The 25,533-nt window shown below is 44.3% G+C and overlaps 1 protein-coding gene across 2 annotated transcripts in view; it reads left to right on the forward strand.

The window, feature by feature from the left end:
- The window catches only part of CHCHD3 (coiled-coil-helix-coiled-coil-helix domain containing 3), a 320,988-nt gene that overhangs the window by 294,165 nt on the left and 1,290 nt on the right, over positions 1 to 25,533 (forward strand). For both annotated transcript variants that reach the window (XM_061582659.1, XM_061582658.1), the window contains one exon: positions 5,364 to 5,499. In XM_061582659.1, coding sequence (XP_061438643.1) covers positions 5,364 to 5,499 — 136 coding nt within the window. The remainder of the gene's footprint in view (positions 1 to 5,363; positions 5,500 to 25,533) is intronic.

Genomic DNA, 25,533 nt, shown 5'->3' on the forward strand with positions numbered 1-25,533 from the left:
AAGGTGGCTGAAAGTATTTGTTGGGCATCCCTTTGCATTACTTGGTTGCTTAGCATAGTAGTTCCAGGCCATTTGGGAAAAAAAGCTTCTTGATTCAGATTTTTATACATTTTACAGTCTCTCTCTCTCTCTCGTTACCACATGTTACATGTGGGAAGATAGCTGCTTTGCATAATTTTATGGAACAAGGGGGAGAGAATTCTAATGCTATAAATAATAAAGCAAAACAGACCTCAAGGTACCATATGTCCTTCCCTCCTCCTTCCCAGTTTGCCATACTTTATTTTGAACAGTGGACTGATGCCCCATTCTGTTGGAAGAAAAATCTCTGAGTCAGTGCCGAAGCAGCAAGCAGCCTGCAGTAGTTGCCAACATTTAAAAAAGAAAAGCTGGATTATTGTGCTCATGGAAGTTTTTTTTATTACTATTATTTATACAAGATTTCTGCACTGTCTTTCAGCTCTAAAAATCTCCAGAGCAGTTTACAACAATAAAACATCAATACAATCTTAAAAGGAGCCAGTCTAACTTCCCTTGGGATGGAATCCCACAGAAACTTGGGGGTCTGCCAGTGAAAAGGCCGTCTGACATTCCCACCATTTTCACCTGATATGGTGGCAGAATGCAGAGCAGGGCTTCTGAAGATGAACCCAACTGATGGACAGGCACATGTTGGAGAAGGTGGTCCTTCATCTATCCTGGTCCCAAGCCTGTCTTCAAAACTCTGCCTTCTGAACAAACTCATTTCAGGAAGACAGGCCTTTGCCATGGACCACCCCAGCATCTGAACTGTTCATGCTTTTATGTCGTTTCCCACCCAAAACCTAAATGTGTTGTTGTGCACACCCAAAATTCAGGGGGCTTACAAAAAGGTGTATTTAGTTAGATTATTCATATTTGAGTACTGCTAGAAACATACCTGTGCTTTATAGATTATAGCAAAGTCTTTGATTGCGTAGAATAGATCATGAAAAACTATGGAATGCTTTAAAAGAAATGGGGGTGCCACAGCATCTGATTGTCCTGATGCGCAACCTATACTCTGTACAAGAGGCTACTGTAAGGACAGAATATGGAGAAACCGATTGGTTCCCCATCAGAAAGGGTGTGAGACGGGTGTATTTTATCACCCTATTTGTTTACTGTATAAACTGAACATATCATACGGAAAGCGGGATTGGACCAAGATGAAGGTGGTGTGAAAATTGGAGGGAGAAATTTCAATAATTTAAGATATGCAGACAATACTACTAGCAGAAACCAGTAATGATTTGAAACGAATGCTGATGAAAGTTAAAGAGAAAAGCACAAAACTGGACTACAGTTTGAACGTCAAGAAGACTAAAGTAATAACAAGAAGATTTATGTAACTTTCAAGTTGACAATGAGGACATTGAATTTGTCAAGGATTATCAATACCTCGGCACAGTCATTAACCAAAATGGAGACGATAGTAAAGAAATCGGAAGAAGGCTAGGACTGGGGAGGGCAGCTATTAGAGAACTAGAAAAGATCCTCAAATGCAAAGATGTATCACTGAACACTAAAGTCAGGATCATTCAGACCATGGTATTCCCAGTCTCTATGTATGGATGTGAAAGTTGGACAGTGAAAAAAGTGGATAAGACACTTTTTTTTAATCAAGGGGGCAAAGTCATGCCATCAGAATTCCCTCATCTGAACAGTTCAGGGGCTGTTCTAAGTTTAGGTTAATTGCTTTGCTTGCAGTGACTCTCTGAACAAACCTTATTAGCAATGCACAGCTGGGCTTCCATTAGGCTTCATTAGAACTGGTGAATCATGCGAGTGGTGAGTCATAAGTCATGCAAAGCATGTGCACGTTGTGTCCCTTCAAGCTTTATTTGGGATTGATGCAGCTGCAAACATCGAGGTTACCGGTCACAGACTCTGCAGCAGCAGTCCTCATATTGTGACACAGTAAACTTCTTAGGGCACAATTAAGAAGGTCGGTGTTTGGCTCAGGCCTATTGTTGCTGGTTGAAAAAAAGAATTATAGGGATAAGTAGGCACTTGCTGTCTGAGAGCAAACCTGGGAAGGATCTGCCCTAAAAGGTGTGTTTAAAGATATTTATAACTTTAATATAAATGAATAAATTCTGGATGCTTCTGGCATTATCAGTCCACAAAAGTCTATCTCAACCAAGAGCTGATTCACACTTTATGCTGCCCTGTCCTCAGATCATCCTTGCAAGTTTACTTTTGTACCCCAAACCCTTTGCAATCATAGTAGATGGCTGTGTTAATACAGGTATGATTCTGAAGATCACAGGTTGGTGTGGAAGCAATTAACATAGTCATGTAATGCTTAAACGTGACAGCCCAGGCAAAACCCCAGACTTGAAACTGCAATCTGCAGATCAGTTCTGCAGAAGATACAGGAGCACATTTTGCCTTCTGACCCTGTCGCATCCTATATGCAAATTTGTGGCGGGATATTCAGACAGTAGTTTGTGTCTCCATTGGCAACAGCTTGCACCTCTTCTCCAACATTTGGCAGTGATGCATGTTTACATGATGTGGCATATAAGAAGCTGCCTTTACCCCAGCTCATTATTTACTATTCTGGTTGGCAGCTGCTCTCAAGAGTCTCAGGCAGAGAAAGGTCTTTCCCATCACCTACTATGTAAATCCCTTTTTTTAACTGGATTGAATCTTCTGAGTGCAAAACGTGTGCTTCACCATGGTCCTCCCCCCCCCCACCTCCAAGTATGTAAAAATACTTGCTGACAGCAGCAGCTACTAAGGGTATGTGTACATGGAAGGAAGTCACTGGTCCTTAAGCATCTGCAGAAGCCTGAACTCTGTCAGCCTACAGAGCATGGCTAATAAATAAATAAATAATACTAGAGTGGATTTTAAATTTGGCTTTGAATGTTTTGCCGTGATACAGCATAATGATCAAGAGTGCTGGAGAGATGTTGTATCTGGTACATGCTGTAAAATAGAGGAAATTTAACCGCCTCTGGTTTCTTTTTGCTTCTACGTATTGCCAAGAAGCAAGTTCCCCTGAGGATCAGTTGACTGCTTTACATCTCACTTTCATCCTTGTTATTAAACTATAGTTATTCTTAAGCCAATCCAAAATAAGGAACATGGAAATATTCATTAGAGAACACTCTCATAGATTAGTATGTGTCACTGATCATGCGATATTGAAAGGTATGTTTGCGCTGCAAGTTGGATTTATGGGGAAAATGTATAAGAGAGATGCATTTAAAACACTTTGTGGTTTCCATCTGCCAAATGGCAGAAACAGAACTTGCATTCCTCAGTTCCTGGGGGTCAGGGGTGATGGTAGAGAGACTGGAGGTGTGGCCTGCAGTGGCTGCCATTATTGTGATTGCTCTGTTCCATAAGTAATGCCATCATGCCATACTCAGAGGGTGGACTAAAATGCCTACAAAATGAAATTCGGGGCTAACTCAGACCCAGCCTCTAGTAAGTTGCATACAAGTTGCAATGGTGGCTAAGAAACTGAACTAGAAAGGGGAGAGTCCCCAGTTCAAATCCACGCCTCAGTCATGAACCCACTAGGTAGGCCAGCTACTCTTTCTCAGACTTACACTCACACATAATTTACCATACAATAATACTGACCCCTTTTCAGGGTTGTTGTAAGGATTGCAAGATAATATATGTGAAGTTCATTGAACAGCCTAAAACACTGTATAACTGCTTTTTAATACCCATAGCATACCTCCCTTACCACTTTCTTAGCATTTTGCATGCCTTTACCACTCACAATATTTATGGCACATTAAATTAATTAATCTTTTATTTTCAATATTTATATCCCATCTCCTTATTTTTGTTTTGAACATGTATGATTTGCTCAGCTTCCTTCTTATGATATACAATCAGTATATCTTTGTTTTACGTTGTATATAATATATATCCTGTCTCCATCCTCAACTCAAGATGGTTTGCAACTTTTTGAAATTTGAAATTGAAACTGATTTAGTGAAAACCACAGAAGAACAATACTAAAACTCTAGCTGTTAAATCCCTCACAGTCGTCCACATACATTAACAATAGAAGCAGGCCTTCCATGTTTCACCTTTCTTCATCTTTCAGTGGCAATAAGAGAAGTGACCAGGTTGTATCTCTTCCACCAGCAAGTTCCATAAGATGGATGCCAACTTAAAGAATGCTCCACTCTCAGACTTGATCTGGCTTTAAGATGGCAGGGAACAAGGTCTCTCCAAAAGAGATCCCAACTGCTAGGAAGGAACATCTGGAAGGAAGAGTTCCTTTGGCTGTAGTACAGGGTGGGGAACCTCCAGCCTGCAAGCCTAATTAGGCCCATGAGGCATTTTCTACAAACCACAACCACCTGTCTCACACCTATGTCATATGTGCTGTCAAGTGCGGGGCAAGTAAAGACACAGCTACAAACAACCAAATGGGAGTTGAAAGTGAGCAGATTGGTGATGTTAGTGAGCCCCTTTGAAGTCCGTTTGCAGGCACAGTGTGGATTTTATACTGTGCCTATAAATAGACATTTTTTCCTCTCAGTGTCTGCAGAGGAAAACTTTCCATTTGCAGGTGCAGTTTGAATTCAACCTGCGCCTGCAAACGGCCTTCATATTAGGGAAGTTACAAAACTATGCATTCTTTGCACTGTGGGTGCTGATGGAAAACTGAAGCCCACAAGTGATGGTTGTCTGAGCAGTTTTGCAGTGGTATAATTTGGAAGTGGGACTTCTGATTATACCAGCACAGCCATCCCCCCCCCCAAAAAAAAATAATTCTGAAGGTATGTCAGAATGCTTCCAAAACACATGGGGAGCCAGTTCTCAGAAGCTCCCCATAGGATAGTTCTTATTAGTAGTCATGACTGCAAAGCGATCTTGAGGCAATATCTTTTGAGAACCAGTTGCTGGAGGTCAAACAGGGAAGGGCTTTTATTACATTTATATCCTGCCCTTCCTTTTAGGAGCCCTCAAGGCACCAGTATTGTGACAGGGTGCTGGACTGGACGAAAATTTAGGCTGATCCAAGGCTGCTCTTGTTTTCTCTCTCTGAAGATCATGATCATATAATTATGGTCTGAAGGCACATGAGGCCAGCACCCTGCAGAAGCTAAGCAGGGTCAGGTCTGGCCAGTGCCTGGATGGGAGACCGCCTGGGAACCGTATGGAAGCCGCCTTGGGTTTCTATCATGAAAAAGAAAGGTGGGGTAGAAATGTAATAAATAAATAATTAAAAAATAAATAATTAAGAAAATAAATACCTGATTTCTTACAGTGACATCTTCTATACAATAATACATTGTTTCATATAAATTACTGTGCAAGCATCCATTAAACATCTTTCTTCTCTCTCTCCCCCTGCATTGTAGGCGATACGAGTCTCATCCAGTGTGTGCTGACTTGCAGAGCAAAATCCTCCAGTGTTATCAGGAAAACTCCCAGCAGACGCTCAGCTGCTCAGCCCTGGCCAGCGAGTACTTAAAGTGTGTCAACCATGCCAAGCAGGTAGGTCCTAGAAAGCAGCACAAGGGAGCAGGGAGAGGGGGGAATCTCTTCAGAGCTCTTCCCTGGGCATCTTTGACAGGTTCCTGCCTTTGGCCATTTTGTAAAGCAGCAATTATCTCCACCTCTTTATCCTTGTTTTCTGGTGTGTCCTTAGGATTTGGCCCATTTTATTCCATTTCTACTGTATTGTTTAATACCTAATACTGTGAACAATTTAATATTGGGGTTTTATGTTCCCCAGATTTGCTTTTAATTTATAGATTCTCTTTAACTGTTGTGGTCCTCTTTACATTTTTTGGGATTGAATTCCGTGTCTGCATTTCAAGCACCTTTTAAATCCTTCCCTTTTGATGCTTCTAGCCAGACTTGAGTTACGCTGTTGCAAATATTGATTCTTCACATTGCTTGGCACCCTCGTTACTACAAACCCACACAGCAGCTTTCCACATCCTTGTTTTGGCCCTTTAATGCTAAATCAGAAATGTGAGAAGCAAAAGACTGGCATCTTTTCTTCTAGGATTTTTGCATGCCAACGCCATGAAGTGTCGGGTTGTATCCAGGGGTGTCCCTCTACTGACAGAATGTTCTTTGGTCTAGCGGATGCTCCATCAACACAATGGGGAGGCAGGCTATTTTCACAGATTCCTCTTCCCCCAGCTTACAGCCTCCGGTGCCACCTCCCACCTGGTTCTCCAAATCTCTCTTATCAGATCTGGATGGCGACAGCAACCTGTGCTGGATCAAAGTTCCTTCCATCAGTTGAAGGACATCATTTAATGCAGCCTGTTGCTCATGCCACTTCTCACTTTTCTTCTCCAAACATTTCGTGTGCAGTCCACGCCCTGCTTGCTTTCTCTCTTTTCAAGGCCCTTGATTTTGTAGCCTGGGGCTGCACAATTTTTGACCCACTAAGCTGAGTGCAGCCCACCAGCCACATTCGGCAGTCTGCCAGGGATTCATTAAACCTAGAAAAGGTCCTGAAATGCAAAGATATATCACTGAACACCAAAGTCAGGATCATTCAGACCATGGTATTCCCGATCTCTATGTATGGATGTGAAAATTGGACAGCAAAAAAAGCTGATAAGAGAAAAATCAACTCATTTGAAATGTGGTGTTGGAGGAGAGCTTTGTGCATACCATGGACTGCGAAAAAGACAAATAATTGGGTGTTAGAACAAATTAAACCAGAACTGTCACTAGAAGCTAAAATGATGAAACTGACGTTATCCTACTTTGGACACATCATGAGAAAACATGATTCACTAGGAAAGACAATAATGCTGGGAAAAACAGAAGGGAGTAGAAAAAGAGGAAGGCCAAACAAGAGATGGATTGGTTCCATAAAGGAAGCCACAGACCTGAGCTTACAAGATCTGAACAGGGTGGTTCATGACAGATGCTCTTGGAGGTCACTGATTCATAGGGTCGCCATAAATCGTGGTCGACTTGGAGGCACATAGCAACAACAAACTGTCTTCTTGAGACTGCAAAACTGGAAGTGAGGAAGAGAGAGTTAAGCACATGGGAGGTCATATTACATATCTGGTAGGGCTTTCATCAGCTTGATGTGCTGCTTGTTATGCAGACTTATTCTCCAGGTAGGGAACTGAAGGGACTTGACCCACACTCTGGTTCATGCACTTAGGCACTAGCCAGGCAGCCTTCTAGTACGATGGGAATTTGAGCACCTTGACTTTATCTAAGCTCCTGAAGTTTCCCTCACAGAGGGCAATTGGAGAAACACAGTTAGAGGTATACATCTCTTGAATTTTTTGGAGTGTTCTTGCTCAATTCCCATCTATTTCAGCTGTGATGGGAGAACTTTTGGCTGGAATTCATCCAGCAGCTCTGCAGCAGTATTGCCAGCAAAGGCAGTTGCACATCCACTTGGCTTGCTTCTGGTGGTGCTTTTTAAATTAGCCTCTTCTGCTCTTGTTATAATTCCATTTCCATTGGCCTGTTGTCTTTCAGAGAGCATCCCTGGTGGATTGGTAGGGCCAGAAGCCATGCTCTGGCTTGTATGGCTATCGTTTGCTTGTTTTGCATGTCTGCAAATCCAGGGACAAGGCAGTTTATAACGGTTGTCAAGTCAGCTTGCCAAGTTTACTTTGTGGAGTCTCTCAAGAGAACACAGTAAGCTGGTGCAGACCATATGTGTGGAACTGAGAGATGGAAAGGGCCAATTATGGCATCTTTATAGATGCATGATTGTTGCCTACCCTGGGTGTTGCTCACTTGCTTGCTGTAGTCTCTGAGTTGCACACCTGTTTTTCTGCAGGGTAGCCCCTCACAGCTGCTCTGATTCAGTTGGTGACAGAGAGGGGAAGCAGGCATGAGTCCTTTCTTATACTTTTGTCCCCATTCAGACCCACAAAGTTTGAGGCTGCTAGGGGAGAAGGAGGAGAATATCTGGGTACTGAATCATTAGTCACAGTTGCAGCATTCACATTTGGTCAGAAACCAATCTTGTTCAGCCACATTCCACTACTCCTCACTGTTCAAAGTGATCTGGGTTTCCACTTCCACCCTGCAACTCTGTGAGGATGTGGTGCACAACTCTGAGAAGAACCTAGAATTCAGATAAGAGCCTAGAAATCTGGTTATACTTCTTTTCTTCATTCAGACAATATCATTTCAGCATCCAGCGTCAACTTTCTGTTTTGACCCCTGAACATACTAGTTTTCACGATGGCAGTATATATACAAGCAGTTCCGTTTTGTTTTGTTTTGTTTTGGGGAAATAGCCACACACACAACTCTTCTATTGCAAAATATTTGGATGTCTTCCCTACAAGTCATGCATCTGTTTTGGGGATTGCTGTTTTTTCCCCCAGCGCTCAAAACAGTAGTTTGGTGTTGCTATAGAAATGCACCATCTCCCCTGAAGTATCTCTCTGGCTGTGCAGACTGCTCTGTGATCTCCACTGCCAGTTAGATGCCTGTGACATCACTGATGAGGTGCAGTTGCCTACGTATGCCTGAGCAATGTTCTTTTTAAAGGTTCATCTTGTGTTTCATTTTTTCCCCCTTCGGTTATTTCCAAAATGCACTATTCTGTGCCCCATAAGTATTCATGTAGACTTAATTGACAAATAACAGAGAATATTCCTTGCTCTGCAGCAATGCCCCAACCATTGTTTATTGCTCTTTTTGTTGTTTATGAAGGATGCAGTTTCACACACACACACATATTGGGGTGCACTGTCAGGTCCCTTCCTGTCAGGATCCCACCTCAGGCCACCACCTGGTAGGATCCCGCCTGTGGCTACCGCCTTGTCATGGTCCCACCTCAGGGTCCTGGTTTTTAAATGGTTCTCTCACAGGTTCTAGCAAAGATCTCTCAAGATTCCACTGCTAGGCAGCAGCACCAGTCACTCCCAGTAATTCAATATTGCCTTGAGACTGTGCCTTAGTCTTCTCCAAGCCTATTGATACTTTGTGTCTGGGTGCACTTGCAGGTCACAACCCCCCTGTATCTTTGTGCCTATAAAGCATACAGCCCTGGGTTGCTCTGGATACCTGATGATGTTACACTATCTCTTCACCGCTGCCACCATTGATACTGTTGCCCAACCTTGGTATATGCCCTGCCCACCCTTCTGGTCTGTGTAAACCCAGCCAAGGATCAGGTGTTAGGTAAACCAAGAAATATTTATTCATATACACAGGAATAACAAGATTACTTAAAGGTATAGTTTAACAAGCGTATGGTTTCATCAGATGCATTACTCTTTTTGTTACTAGTCGTCAATAACCTGCCTCACTACCAGCCTAATCCAATCCAACCCACAAAACCAACTCCAACCTTCCTCAGAACTCCCACCAACAGAACTCTCTCTCAACTGTCATCCTCTCATTTATACCTTCAGACACTCAAACCCTCAGCCAATCATAATACAACATTCTCCAGCATTCCAGCCCATGTACTTCCCCCTCTCACTCACTCTACATACCATATATACTCTAATAAACCCACACTTACCATATTTACAGCATTATAAATACAGGGGCATCACATGCACATCTTCATTTTTAAAGAAGCGGCAGGCTTTTTTCCCCACAGTGTGGCTCTGTCCTGTGAACCAAGGCTTCCCCTATGTGAAGGCTTCCCCTTTGTGGTATGGATCTCTTGATACTACTACAGGAACAATGGTCTAACACAATACACAATGCAGAGCATAGCCCACAGTTCTTGAAGTTCTGGTCGCCTCATCTCAAAAAGGATATTATAGAGTTGGAAAAAGGTTGAGAAGAGGGCAACCAGAATGATCAGGGGGATGGAGCGACTCCCTTATGAGGAAAGGTTGCAGCATTTGGGGCTTTTTAGTTTAGAGAAAAGGCGGGTCAGAGGAGACATGATAGAAGTGTATAAAATTATGCATGGCATTGAGAAAATGGATAGAGAAAAGTTCTTATTTTTATTTTTATTTTTATTTTTTTTTGTTTAACTATTTTTGATTTTGTTTTTTGTCTTTGAATGTTTTATGATTTCGTCTTGTATGTTTTATGAAAATTTGAATAAAAATTATTGAAAAAAAAAAAAAAACAAAAAAAAAAACAAAGAAGCTGAATGTTGGAAGATTCAGGACAGACAAAAGGAAGTACTTCTTTACTCAGGGCATAGTTAAACTATGGAATTTGCTCCCACAAGATGCAGTAATGGCCACCAGCTTGGAAGATTAGACAAATTCATGGAGGACAGGGCTATCAATGGCTACTAGCCATGATGGCTGTGCTCTGCGCTCTGCCACACTAGTCAGAGGCAGCATGCTTCTGAAAACCAGTTACCGGAAGCCTCAGGAGGGGAGAGTGTTCTTGCACTTGGGTCCTGCTTGCGGGCTTCCCCCAGGCACTTGGTTGGCCACTGTGAGAACAGGTTGCTGGACTAGATGGGCCACTGGCCTGATCCAGCAGGCTCTTCTTATGTTCTTAAGGGAGTGGTTCTTAACCTTTTTTGGATCACGGACTCTTTTGAGAATCGGATGAAAACTGGGAGCCCCATATATAAATAAATACAATTTATTTTATTGCATTAGAAATTGATTAAAAAAATTGCACCCAGTTCATAGACCCTGTGAAGCCCATCAATGGATTCCCTAGGGCAATGGGTCCCAACCTGGGGGCCACGAACAGTAAAGAAATGAATATATATATGTATTAAAAACGCTTCATTCCCTGGACACTGTCTGCTCCCCAATCCCACTGCAGATGATACCTCCCCCTTGCTCTAAACGAGAGGGGGAGGACTTTTGCTGAAGTGCCAGAGCATCTTTCAGGAACATCAAGGGCAAACATCTGCCTATAAAACATGTTGCAGATGCCAAAGGAGGCTGAGGGTGGAGCTACCAGGAAGAAGAGGAGATTACTATTGTTAGCTCCCGTCTCCTTGCACTACTGCTGCTGATGACTCCCTTGCTCAGAATGAGAGGAGAGGGCTTTTTGTGGAGCAAAAAAAAGCAAGGCTGCAAGGAAACGCTGCTTTCCCCCTTCCTTCCTGACAACCCGCCTGCCTGCCTTTCTTGGCTCCTGCTCGCTGCCACGTCCTTTTAAAAATTATGCTTATTTGCGAGGCCACCCAGACGGAGCCAAGGAGCAGTGAGGAAGATCAGGACTTGCTCGCCCCCCATCTCTGAGGCTGTGTGTGTGCCAGTGTCGCCCCTTTCTTCCACCTACACTCCGCACCACCAATGTCTCTCTCCAAGATGTTGTAGCAGTTGAAGACTTCCCCCCTCCCACGTGCCCAAATGCATGCACTCCTGCAGAGGCTTGCAGGAGGGGCAGGTGTGTTTCTGTGTGTGTGTGCGCTGATCTGTTTTCTGTTCCACTCTCACTCCCCAAGTGCACGCTAACCAAGTCATCAGTTCTGAAGTTCATCCCAAGACCTGAAAGTACTAAAAAAAAAACCCTCCTCAATCTATCCATACTTTTGTCGTCACTAGCATCCCCACCAGTACCATACTGCTGCATCTTGATGATGATGATGATGATTAAAAAGCTCAGCAGGTTGGCTGAGGCTGGGGTCCACATACTGCAGCTGAAATGTATTTATGTAATTAATTATGATTGTCATTCATTCACTGGCGATCACTCGTGGCCGAGTAAGATTGTCTTCCAGGGTAAGGTCTTTAACAGTGGGTCCGTAAGTGACTGTGGAGGCCAATTTTGGACCCACAAAGCCTCCCACAGTGCGGACAAAGGTTTCCAGATGGAAGATGGTCACAATGAGGATTTGCTTGATGTGCCTTCTACTTAGCTTGTTTGTCCCTTTCGCCCTGTACCTGTGCTTCTTCAAAGACCATAGCACCTTTGATAATGGCCGACCTCCAATTGGGACACTCATGGGCCAAGGCTTCCCAGTTCTCAATGCTTATGTTAAATTGTTTTAGAGCTTTGAGAACATCTTTAAACCTCTTTTATTGTATTTCTATCCCACCTTTCCTCCAAGTTGCTCAAGGTGGTGCACATGTTCCTCCCCTTTCCGTTGTATCCTTATACCAACCCCGTGAGGTAGGTCAGGCTGAGATACTGTGTCTGGTCCATGGTCACCCAGTGGCCTTCATGGCTGGGTGGGGATTTGAACCTGGATCTTCACCCAACACTGTAACCCACTGGTGTTAGGAGACAGGACGGTACATTTTCAGACTGTTGGGGCAGAGGGGGATCCCAATTTGATTGGACCTTTGCATTTAGAAAAGAAAGCAACACCTCCCTGTTTCCAGGGAGCTTTTTTGGGGAAAGGGATATTTGGATATGTGATTTTTGCCACTCACCATTTTTTTAAATTTAAAGAGACTAAAATTACAATTTTGGGGGGGTCATGAAATTTTTTGAGCTAACAAAGGGGGTCCCATACTCAAAAAAGGTTGGGAAGCAATGCCCCAGGGGTTCATGGACCACAGGTTAAGAACCCCTGTTTTAAGACGAATGCTAGTCATAAGAAAGTGCATGAAATGTAGAGGGCTTTGGCTCTGGATCTTTAAGCAGCTGACAAGCTGAACTCTTTGAGGCACTCTTCGTCACAATGGATATTCAAAGGAGAGTTAGGAAATAACAGCAGTCCTTATTTTTGTGGAGATTCTAAGATGCGCACACAGGTTGGTTTGCGCAAATTAAAGCATCTTTATTTCTTTCATGCTCAAGATATTACCTTTGGCTCATAGATTAAGATGCTACTCATTTGCCCATCTTGATAGGTGATCCCTCAGTCTTCTTCACTTTCAGGTGCTGTGAATGCAAAGCTATGCACGAGGTCTGGGGTTCCCAGACTGTGGTCCGTGGTCCACCAGTGGTCCACAAGCTTCATCAGGTGATACGCAGCATGTCTGTGAAGCACACCTGTAATTTAAATTTTGTAGGATTCTATGAAATTCAAATTATAATGCAATAAAATACAACATAAGAAATAAAGGAAGCAATAAAAATACAATTAAAAATAATACGGCATCTAGCATAGCGCCTAGCATTGGGTAAACAGGCAAAGAAATCATTAAGTGGTCTACCAAGACCCTTAGCAAATTTTCATGTGGTCCATGGGAGCCATTGTATTATATTATAAACATGCACCCTGGACCAGAGTATCTAACCAGCAACTGGGAATGATCCATACACTAGTACAATAATTTACCTAGCTTATTTGGGGAATTTCACGTATTCCACAGCAGTTCCTTTGCTGCAAAGGCTCATAGAAATTGAGAAAACCACCTCTATGCATGCACACACACACCAACACTGCCAAAACAGCCGGAATTGTTCACATTTTGCTACCAATCATAGTAGCATTACATACTGCTGCTGCCTGTGCCTCCTACACTCTTGAATATCAACACTCCCCTCTCTACAGCAGATAATGGCTACGTTTTGATAGTCCACTTGTTAATGGGATTTCATGGTGGCTGTGACATGTTGCACCGCACGTTTAGAATGTAGAGTGATGCCTTCTTTTCTGTTACATACCTGTTCTAGGATATGAATACACAGAGCATCACTTTCAGTGCAAGTTAAGCCAGATGGTCAAGACTTCTCCCCAAGGAATCCTGGACAGTGTCGTTCTAGGAGGAGGCCAGGGGTCTCTGAGCATTCTTAATACCCTCCAAAAATGGCTGTTCCTGGAGTCTCTTGAGAGCAACAATGGCAGTTAAACTATATTAATATATGTGTAGATGTGCCCATACAGGAACAGAAAGCACTGCTATCTAACCATTGAAAATATATGAGAAGGAGCTATATATTTTTAAAAAAAAAAAACATCGACTGATAGTCCTCATAGACTGCAGGTGGGGATGTAATTTTTTTTAACCTGCTTATCACTGAGGAGTCAAAACAAATAGTTACTTTGAAGCCACTATGAAAATGGCAGTATGAGAATAGGGAATGATTAACGCAGGCAAATGCGTGCAAGGAGATAAGTTGAGGAGAGAGAAATCAGGGATGAAGAAGTCAATCCAAAATTGGCTACCAAAGAACAACAACAAAAACACATTTGGAAGTTGGCTCAATAACGCCGCGAGGCAAACACCAGAGGAAATCTGAATTCCAGGTGGTGATGCTGCCCACTGGAGCGGCAGTCGAAGACTCTTGTACTGTTCATAAATTGAATTTATTGACTCCTCTTTCCTTCCTGCCTCGATTGCAATCAGCTTGCCTTGTCATCTGCACACTCCGTATTTTACACTCCGTAATCTCCTGGCTCTATCTCTCCCATAGAGAAACCTCATGGAACTGCCAATATTGAGGGCTTTGACACTTCGCTGTATCTTGAGTTAAATCTTTATCTGAAGTTCTCTCAAGGCAGTTTGATAAAATGAAGCATATTATTGATATATTCTCTCCCCCCCCCCCCATCAAGGAAAGGTGGAACAACAATCATTGCTTATCATGGTTATGTTTATCAAGACAAGGCAGTGCTTTGGAATCAACATGTATGCACACTAAAAGCAAGAGTGGAACCTTAGCAGGGGAGGGGGGGGAACATTACTGATTCATAATCATCCCAGGCCTGGTCTACAGAGGCCTCAGGTGGTAACTAGGAATGGACTGTACCACTTCAAGCATAGTAAACTAGACTGTACCACTTCAGATTGCAAGTGTGGGTTTCATTTTTAGTATAATAAAAAAGCAAAAACTATCCCATCTTGCAACTAGAAAGCTGGCAAAGCAAGGATTAAGGTTGGTTATTTCTTTATTTAACAAAATGTTGCAGTTTGCAAAAAACATTAAAATTATCAATAAAACGGTTTTTAAAAAGTAATTAAAACATATTTAAACAATTAAAACAGCTACTAACTAAAGGGATTAAAACAGAACATCTATGTGTCTGAAAAGGCTTGCCTAAACAGAAATGTTTTAACCAAGGGCAGAAAGGAATACAGCAAAAGCGCCTGCCTAATGTCAATAGGCAGGGAGTTACAAAGAGCAGGTGATGCTACACTACAAGAACGGTTTCTTACAAGTACAGTATTATGTGGCACCTGTAACAAGTGCCTGTTCCACAGAGCAAAGTGCTTGAGTGGGCATTTATGAGGTAAGGCAGTCTCACAAGTAAACTGGTCCCAAGCGGTTAAGGGCTTTATACACTAGTAGTAACACCTTGAACTTGGCCCAGTAACAAATTGGCAACCAGTGCAGATCTCTGAGCAGAAGTGTTAAATGCAGACATGGTCTCAACCCCGTCAGCAATCCGACTGCAGCATTCTGCACTAATTGCAGTTTCCAGGACAAGTCTCAGGGAAGCCCCATATAGAGTGCATTGCAGTAATCCAGTCTTGAAATCGTGAATGCCTGAACTACTGTGGCCAAGCTCTCCCAGTCCAGGAATGGTCTTATTCTTACCAAGTGCAGTTGATAAAAGGCACTTCTAGCCACTGAGACTACCTGTGCCTCCACTGATAGAGCAGGATCCAGAAGCACCCCCAGACTGCATATCTGCTCCTTCAGGGGGAGTGCAATCCCATCCACAGTAGGCAATTGGATCAATTTTCCAGACAAGAGAACCAGTCACCCACACTGCGTCTGTCTTGCCAGGATTCAAGCTCAGCTTACTTTCCTTCATCCATTCCATCAATGTGTCCCTGGTCCAAGACGCACACAATGTCTCCTGATTAGGATATTATGGAAAAATAGACCTGAGTGTCATCCAGCATACTGATGACCCCTTGCCCCAAAACTCCCAGTGGCTTCATATAAATATCAAATAGCATTGGGGATAAGATGGTACCCTGCAGCACCCATAGCTCAGCTGCCAGAGGGCCAAAAATAATTGCCCAACATTACTCTCTGGACTTGGGAAAAGAGTAATATTTTGCTTTTATTTAAAGGGGGGGGAAATGTGATGTCCTTATATGTTAAAACCTGTAAATATTGTAAGTGCGGGTTTATTAAGGGATATATGGTAAGTGAATTGAATGAGAGGGGGGAGAGCATGGGTTGGAAGGCTGGAGAATGCTGGATGATGATTGGCTGAGTGTTTGAATGGCTGAAGGTATAAATGGGAGGATGACAGTTGAGAGGGGGTCGGTTGGTGAGAATTGTTGGAGAGTTGTTAGTGGAGAGTTATTTGGATGGGTTGGTTGGCAAAGTTCTGAGGGAGCGTTGGATTATATTTGGCTGGTATTTAGGCAGAATATATATGACCAGAAACATAAAGAGTGACACTATATGAAACCACACGCTTGTTAAACATTCCTAAAGTAATCTTGTTATTTCCTAGTGTTATCAAATAAATACTTTTATTGGTTTACCAAAAGCCTGATCCTTGGCTGGGGATACACAGACCAGAAGGGAGGGCAGGGTAATTACCAAGGCTGAAGGGAAACTGTATCTAATGGTGGCAGCGGTGAAGGGAGATATTGTAACAACGTCAAGTATCCAGAGCAACCCAGGATTGTATGCTTTATAGACAAAGATACAAGGGGGTTGTGGACAGCAAGGGCACCCAGACACAGAGTAACAAGCTATAGAGAGACTGAGGCGAAGTCTCTAGCAGTATTGTTTACAGGGAGTGGCTGGTGGTGCTGCCTAGCAGTGGGATCTTGAGAGATCTGTGCTAGAGCGGAGTGAGAAAAAATAAAAACGACGATCCTGACTGGTGGTGTCCTGAGGTGGTGCCTAGTGAAAGGCAGTAGCCACAAGCAGGTGGGAACCTGACAGGTGGAGCCAAAGGTGGGATCGTCACATGTAAGTAGGACAGGAACCACCATAACACAGTGCCCTCAATCCCATTCCATGGAGCTGGCTCAGCTGGATACTGTGGTCAATTGTATCAAAAGCCTCAGAGAGATTGAGGACAAGAGCAAGGTTGATTGAAGACAAAGTTGCCCTCCCCCTGTCCTGCTCTCTACAGAGGTCATGTCATCCATCAGGGCAACAAAAGCTGACTCAGTCCCATGGCCAAGCCTGAACCCAGATTGGAATGGATCTAGATAATCCATGTTATCCAAGAATGCTAGCACCTGCCTCGCTACTACCCTCTCCATCCCCTTCCCCAAGAAGGGAGTATTTGTGACTGGTCGATAGTTATAACAGTCCACGGGGTCCAGGTCCGGTTTCCTTAAGAGTGGCCTCATTATCACCTCTTTCAAGGCAGCAGGGACAACCCCTCATGCAATGAAGTGTTAACCACACACTGGATCCAACCTGTCAACCCCCCTCTGCTAGACTTAATAAGCGAGGAGGGACAGGGTTCAAGAGGGCAGGTGGTTGGGTGTGTAGCTGCCAGCACTTTGTCCACATCAGCTGACTGTATAAGCTGAAACTGATCCCACAACACATTACCCACTCTAGCATTCAGTAATTAATAATAATAATAATAATAATAATAATTTTAATTTATAAGTCGCCTATCTGGCCAATGGCCACTCTAGGCGACGTACAACTCAATTAAAATACATCATAATAAATACAGTACAACAATAAAACAGTAAAACAGTGACAGTTCAGAGTAGCAGGCAATTAGTCAAAAAGATTAACCCTCCCCGGAAGTCCCGAAGGCCTGTCTGAAAAGCCAGGTCTTGAAGGCCTGGTGGAATACATTCAGGGAAGGGGCATGTCGAAGATCATATGGGAGGGAGTTCCAGAGAGTGGGGGCCGCCACTGAGAAGGCCCTCTCTCTAGTCCCCACCAGCCTAGCTGTTTTAGTTGGTGGGACTGAGAGAAGGCCCTGTGTGGCTGATCTTGTCGGGCGGCATAATTGGTGGCGTTGGAGGCGCTCCATCAGATAAACTGGGCCGAGACCGTGTAGGGCTTTAAAGGTTAATACCAACACCTTGAATTGGGCCCGGAAAACAACTGGGAGCCAGTGTAGATGAACTAACACTGGGGTGATGTGTTCCCGGCGGCGACAGTTTGTAAGTAGTCGAGCCACAGCATTTTGTATAAGTTGTAATTTCCGGACCATTTTCAAGGGTAACCCCACGTACAGCGCATTACAGTAATCCAAACGAGAGGTGACCAGGGCATGTACCACCAATGGGAGCTGATGAACAGGGAGGTAGGGTTGCAGTCTACGTATGAGGTGTAATTGATACCAAGCTGCCCGGCTCACTGCCGAAATCTGAGCCTCCATGGACATCTTGGAATCAAGGACAATCCCTAGGCTGCGGACTTGGTCCTTTAGGGGCAATTTCACCCCATCGAACATCAAGTCAATATCTCCCAACCTTCCCTTATCCCCCACGAGTAGCACCTCGGTCTTATCAGGATTCAGCTTCAACCTGTTCCTTCCCATCCATCCACTCACGGATTCCAGGCACTTGGACATGGTCTCCACAGCCAACTCTGGTGAGGATTTAAACGAGAGATAGAGTGTCATCTGCATACTGGTGACACTGCAGCCCAAATCTCCTAATGATAGTCCCCAGCGGCTTCACATAGATATAAAATAGCATGGGAGAGAGGATAGAGCCCTGTGGCACACCACAATTGAGAAGCCAAGGGTCTGAAACCTCCTCCCCCAATGCTACTTGTTGATGCCTATCGGAGAGAAAGGAGCGGAACCACTGCAGTACAGTGCCTCCTATTCCCAATCCCTCCAGGCGATGTAAAAGGATACTGTGGTCGACAGTATCAAAAGCCGCTGAGAGATCGCGGAGGACAAGAAAGGTGAATTCTCCCCTATCTAATGCCCTCCTCATATCATCCACCAGAGCGACCAAGGCTGTTTCAGTTCCATGTCCAGTCCTGAAACCCGATTGGTATGGATCCAAATAATCCGTTTCATCCAAGTGTGCCGACAGCTGATTAGCCACCACTCGCTCAATGACCTTGCCTAGAAATGGTAAATTTGAAATAGGGCGAAAGTTATTCAAAACTTGGGGATCCAAGGAGGGCTTCTTTAAGATGGGCTTCACGACTGCCTCCTTGAGGGCTAATGGCATTACACCCTCCTCTAGGGATGCATTAACCACCGCCTTAATCCCCTCGCCCAATTTCTCTTTGCAGCTCACAAGGAGCCACGACGGGCAAGGATCATTTAGACATGTGGTAGGCTTTACAGTTGAGAGCACCTTGTCCACATCCTCAGAAGGGAGAGGCCGAAACAAATCCCATTTAACCGGCTTGCATCTGGCCATCTCTGGTTCATCCACTGTATCCACGGCATACGGGATCAAGTTCCGTAAGTGTTCGATTTTATCAGCAAAGTGCTTTGCTAATTTGTCACAGGAGGCCTTTGACTGTTCCAAGGGTTCCTGAGTAACTGGACCGACCAGGCTTCGGACCACTTGGAACAGCCTCCTGGGACAGCACTCTGCGGACGCAATGGAGGCAGCAAAGAACTTTTTCTTTTCTGCCTTCACTGCCACTTGATAGGTAGCTACTGCAACTACTGAAACTGCAACAACAGCAGAGTCAGGGCAAGGTCACTCCAAAGTTGAGTAACTTTATCCTCAAAGTGTGTAGCCAGTTGGTCACAGCAGGTCCTCAAATGCTCCAGAGCCCCCTCCCTCCCGGTGGGAGTCAGTAACTTCCGAAGCATTCAAAATAACTCAGGTGGCCAGCTACTGGAGGATGCAGCACAACCTGCAATGTGAACCTTCTTCGCAGCCCACACTGCCACATGACAGGCATGTTTGTGTGCACTAAGTAGTGTTTGGTCAGCTTTGGAGCGAGACCTGCGCCACTTGTGCTCTAGTCTTTGGTTTGCTTCATAGCCCAAAGCTCCCCAGAATACCAAGGAGCCACTCAGGCTCCACAAAACTGGAGAGGACACTCCGGAGCAATCGTGTCAACCACCTATTTCATCTCGCCATTCCATAGCAAGACAAGAGCTTTGACAGGATCGTCAGCTTTCTCTGATGGAAAATCCCCTAAAGCATGCAGGAACACATCAGGTCCCATTGGTCTCCAAGGGTGGGCCATCCAAAAGGGCCCACCACCCTTGCAATCCAAACTAGGGAATGGTCTGACCATGACAGGGAGTGTACTGCATGCCCCCTGCCTTTGGTCCATCCCTCATATCACTTGGGGTAGAGATTATATCAAGGATATGCCCTGCCTGATGTGTTGGACTAATGACCATTTGCGACAGTCCCATGGTTGTCATGGAGGCCATGAAGTCCCATGCTGGCCCAATAGCCACTTCCGTGTGGGCGTTGAAGTCACCCTGAACTATCGTCCTGGGGTTCTCCAACACCACACCTGAGACCACTTCAGCCAGCTTGGTCAGGGATGCTGCTGTGCAACAAGGTGGTCAGTAGACCAGCAGCATCCCTAGTCTGTCTCTCTGGCGCAACACCAGGCGCAGACCCTCTAAGCCCGTCCCAAGATAAAGACAGTTCCCAGTGAAGGAGGTGGTGCTTCTGTGGACAATAGCAACACCACCTTCAGTTCCCTAGTCTAGCCTGGTGCTGTACTGAATACCCACATGGGCACAGCTAAGTTAGGTAAGGCTCTTCCAGCTCACCCATCCAAGTCTCAGCAATACATGCCAAGTCAGCCTCTTTATTCATGAAGAAGTGGATGAGCATGGTCTTATTATGGACTCACCTGGCATTGAGTAACCACACCACCAGACCAGAGGGCTCAGCAGATAAGCTACCAGTAACTTCTGGAGGAATGAGAGAGCTGAGATGGGGGACAGGGACATTTCTTCTTGTGTGTGTGTAGGTGTTGGGAGAAAAATCAAAACTGGCATCTCCCACTTGCATTCTGAAATTTACTCTTATTACAACATTCTCCGTGTGACAGACCAGGACTGGAAAGGCTGTGTTAGTACTTTGGGCACCTACATTTCAAGCATGTTCTGAGTGCCTGCAATGGGCACCCCACATGTCTCTGTGGCTATCTGTGACTGATGTGAGCTGTGTAGCTAACGTCAGTGTCTCCCTTCCCTGAATACAGGGAGGTCCTACAAGAGATGCTACCTCTGTGTCACCATAGCACTATGCTGTAGATACCAGCAAACATTTTAGGAAATAGGGTTATTACTGCGTCTGCAGAGTTTGACAACATTGCAGACAGAGGAATATCAAAAGCTCCCTTATACCAACTCAGCTAGCCCAGTAGATGACTGACTGGCAGCTGGCAGCATCTTGGGAAGAAAAGGGTCTTTTCCATCACCTGCTACCTGATCCTTTTAATTGAAAATGCCAAGGACCTTCTCTGTGTGCAAAGTATGTGGTCTCGCAACAATTGCACCATTCCATGCTATCTAGGAGGGAGCAGGGCAGAATGCTCCTCAGCTTGGGAGGTGCTGCTGCTTAGGTGGCACACTTGCACCACAAAGCGTAGTTTTCCAGTCCTGAAGAGCAAGTAGGGCACTAGTGGTACAAGGAGTAAAACACCAGCTCCTACTTGCTGGAGGCCCTCTTCTGAGATGCACACACCCAGTTCCTGACAACCATTCCTTCTCCCATCCCTATCACCACTTTGGGATGCTTTTGTTGTTATGTGCCTTCAAGTCGATCACACCTTATGGCGACCCTATGAATCGGCAACCTCCAAGAGCATCTGTCATGAACCACCCTGTTCAGATCTTGTCAGTTCAGGTCTGTGGCTTCCTTTATGGAATCAATCCATCCCTTGTTTGGCCTTCCTCTTTTTCTACTCCCTTCTGTTTTTCCCAGCATGATTGTCTTTTCTAGTGAATCATGTCTTCTAATGATGTGTCCAAAGTATGATCACCTAAGTTTCATCATTTTAGCTTCGTAGTGACAGTTATTATTTGTCTTTTTTGCAGTCCATGGTATGCACAAAGCTCTCCTCCAACACCACATTTCAAAGGAGTTGATTTTTCTCTTATCTGCCTTTTGCACTGTCCAACTTTCACATCCATACATAGAGATTGGGAATACCATGGTCTGAATGATCCTGACTTTAGAGTTCAGTGATACATCTTTGCATTTGAGGACCTTTTCTAGTTCTCTCACAGCTGCCCTCCTCAGTCCTAGCCTTCTTCAAAGCCCAAGTGCCTTGTTTCCTGGGCCACTGGGGCTGCCTGGTGACAGACAGAATGGCTGGCCTGATCTCCCTGGCATTACAGTATCACATCCACAGATAACCAGGGGCCATACTCTAGTTTTCATCCCAGCAGGATCAAGAGACCCCATGAAGCAATAGGGCCCCACCTGTCCTGCTCTTTCTGATGGTGCTGACCTGACTATTCCACCCTAAACAATTATTTGCTTGTTGCAGGCTGAGCTGCTCACAGGCTGCTTGAAACAGCGTCTGCCAGCCCTGAGATCGCCAGCACTGATAACCTCCTCCCCTGTTCCTGGCTGCCTGTTATTGTGTATATAGGCAAGGGATGCTGCCTCTTTTTTGCTGGGCATTGTGCCAGTTCTCTGAGCTAGGTCCACCTCTCGGGGTCATCTGACAAAGCTGAAGGGTGGGGGTTCACCATCACACACACAAAAATCCAGTTCAAGTTCATCAGAGATCAAAAAGCCTATTGGTTTCAGTTTTTGGAATAACATTTGAAATTATTGATGGGGCGTGGGAGGAGTTATTGGGTGGTATTTAATGCTAGTCCTACTCAGAGTAGCCCCATCAAAGTTAATAGACACGATAAACTGAGTAAGACTTAACTGAAAATAACCCATTTAGCTTTATCAGCTAAGCCTCTTGTACAGTAGGGCCCCGCTTTACGGCTCTTCGCTTATGCAGCGGTCGCAATTAGACGCAATTAGACTAAAGCCCCACTCATACGGTGCTTGTTCCACTTTTACAGAAGTTTTCAGGCGTTGCGCACCATTCTATTCAATGAGTTCCACTTTTCGGCGGTTTTTGCTTTTTGGCGGGGGTCCGGAATGTAACCCACCGTATGAGTGGGGCCCTACTGTACTCTTATTTGTCTTGATGATTGCTATCATGTATCCAGCACCTAGAAGTATGCTGAGGTGTTGTGGTGTTCTGCCTGAAAGTCCTCTGTCTGCTCTTCTGATTGAAGTCATTGCAGAGAATAATTTGGCACGTGTGCAAGATATTGTTTTTAACCAAGGGAAATGTCCAACAATTAGCAAGTCCAACAATTAGCAAGTTTTCTGAGCAATTAATCCAAAATGTTGCAGGTGTAAGTGCTGTTGCTTCAAAAACACAGAACGAACCCCCTGCGTACCCAGCTCAATCTTCTCTGTGTCATACAGGGCATCCCTTACAGTGGAAATGATTTCTTTTTTTAACCATCAGCAATCTGTGTGATGGGCCGCCACCTGTATTTCCTTGTCTCACCTGGCAGATTCCTAAAGGGAAAGTAGCAGGGTTCTGCTTTTCAAGTGGTGGCATTTCTCACTCCCCCCACTGCCCCTGAAAGATGATATGTTAATTTATGCAGTGTTTAAATTTATAGAGTATTGAATATTAAGAGCCTGGCTATGCATTACATCCATCACATGAAAAGTATCCAAGTGTAAGCCAGGCTTTGACTGCTGTGATTCCTGAAGCTTCCCTGGAGGCAGGCAGAGGAGACTGGAGAAGGGTCTGTAAGCAAACCCACAGGCGAGCCAGGGGCCCTGGCCACCCTTCTCCAAGCTTGTCACCTTTAATAATAATAATAATAATAATAAAATTATTTTTGTTGTCCTCGTCTCACCTGGAATGTGGGTCTGAGGAGGATTACATAGATTTAAAAATACAAAGCATACATAAAACCATACAGACATTTAAAAATATGAAAACGTACAAAGAACCATACATAAACAATTCCATAAAATCCCTAAAGACATCAGTACAAGGGGGTAGAAATTTAACCAGCTAAGTGTCATTAGGGAGAGGAGCAGGGACGTAGCACTAATAAAGATGGATAAAGGTGGTTAGGAGCTCCTGTTTCCCTGTAGGTTTCCCTGCCTGTCTCCAGATTCTCAACAGCCAGAGCCTGGGTTATTTATGGACACTATTCACACAATGAGGGTAACATGTAGCCAGACTTTTTGTCACACAATACCATTGCAAAAGACACTTTCCAGTTGCAGCAAAGAACCTGCTTGTAATTTTGCTATTAGGGATGTATGAAAGGCTGACACCAGATAATGTGGAATAAAACACACGCCATGATACACAAAGGACACTATAGTGCTACTCTATCACATGTTGAAAAGAATGCCATGTGAGAACACTAAAGAAATGTTCCTGGACTGCTGAAATAAACTTTTCCCCTTGTCACAAAGGTACTGCCCAGAGGCTCCAGGTGGTTTAGGGGAGCTCACTCTGGCCAACTCTGCCCCAGTGTCTGAGAGATGGGACACTGGTATGGGGGCTCCCCCCCCTCCAGTGCAGCCCAGGATTTCTGAAAGTATCTTTGCCCCACTGTAGCAGCTCTTGCATCTCAAGGGTAACATGAGAAGGAGCCCTTAGTGTAGCCTAAAGGATTTGAAAATATGGCACAGCCCGGAGGTTCTAACGACCAGAGCAAGCAGTTTTTGTGTAGACTGTGTTTGCAAACGGGACATGTCTAGTTTCCATGCGTTGGCGCACTCCTCAGTTCTGCTGGCAGTACTGTTTCTCAAGACTGAGTGGCAGGTGTTGGTTTTCATATAGATAGTGAAGGTTGTTGGGATCCCTGCAATATTGCTGCTGTTTGTTATTTGTAATGGCTCCCTTAAGGCACACTGAGTTTAACAGAATAAGCAAAAAAGGGAGGGCAGGTTGCTGCCCCAGGGAGCATACATTTCCACAAAAGGAGGGGAATGGCAAGGATCCCGAAGAGAGGGTGGATAACAAGGGGTGGAGGTGAGCAGATGCCTGTGTTCAGGCTTCATTTCAGCCAAGTATGCGTCTCTGTTGGAATTGCTTTTTAATATTTTTTTTAAACCTTTTCCCCCCTAAACAATGGTAAACCATGGTATTTCCGATCTCTATGTATGGATGTGAAAGTTGGACAGTTAAAAAGCAGATAAGAGAAAGATCAACTCATTAGAAATGTGGTGTTGGAGGAGAGCTTTGCACGTACCATGGACTGCGAAAAAGACAAATAATTGGGTGTTAGAACAAATTAAAGCAGAACTGTCACTAGAAACTAAAATGATGAAAATGAGGTTATCATACTTTGGACACATCATGAGGGAAGACAGGATTCACTAGAAAAGACAATAATGCTGGGAAAAATAGAAGGGAGCAGAAAAAGAGGAAGGCCAAACAAGGGAGGGATTGATTCCATAAAGGAAGCCACAGACCTGAACTTACAAGGTCTGAACAGGGTGGTTCATGACAGATGCTCTTGGAGGTCACTGATTCATACGGTCGCCATAAGTCGTAATCGACTTGAAGGCACATAACAACAACATTTTTAACCCTTTTCATTAAATATGTTTTTAAAGCTTTTTCTTAATTTTTTTTTGTTCTTTTGTTTTAATGTATTTTAAGGTCTGTTCTTATGATATTTTAAAGTGTTTTTAGTGCTTTTGTTTTCTGCCCTGGGCTCATGCTGGGAGGAAGAGTGGGATATAAATCAAATAATAAATAATAAATAAGCATGGCTTTGGGGAAGGCAATGGTAAAAGAGGGAGGCAATGGTAAAACCCCTCTGAATACCGCTTTCCATGAAAACCCTATTCATAGGGTCTCCATAAGTCGGGATTGACTTGAAGGCAGGCCGTTTCCATT

The sequence above is a fragment of the Rhineura floridana genome, chromosome 8, assembly GCF_030035675.1.
Source record: "Rhineura floridana isolate rRhiFlo1 chromosome 8, rRhiFlo1.hap2, whole genome shotgun sequence".
NCBI lineage: Eukaryota > Metazoa > Chordata > Lepidosauria > Squamata > Rhineuridae > Rhineura > Rhineura floridana.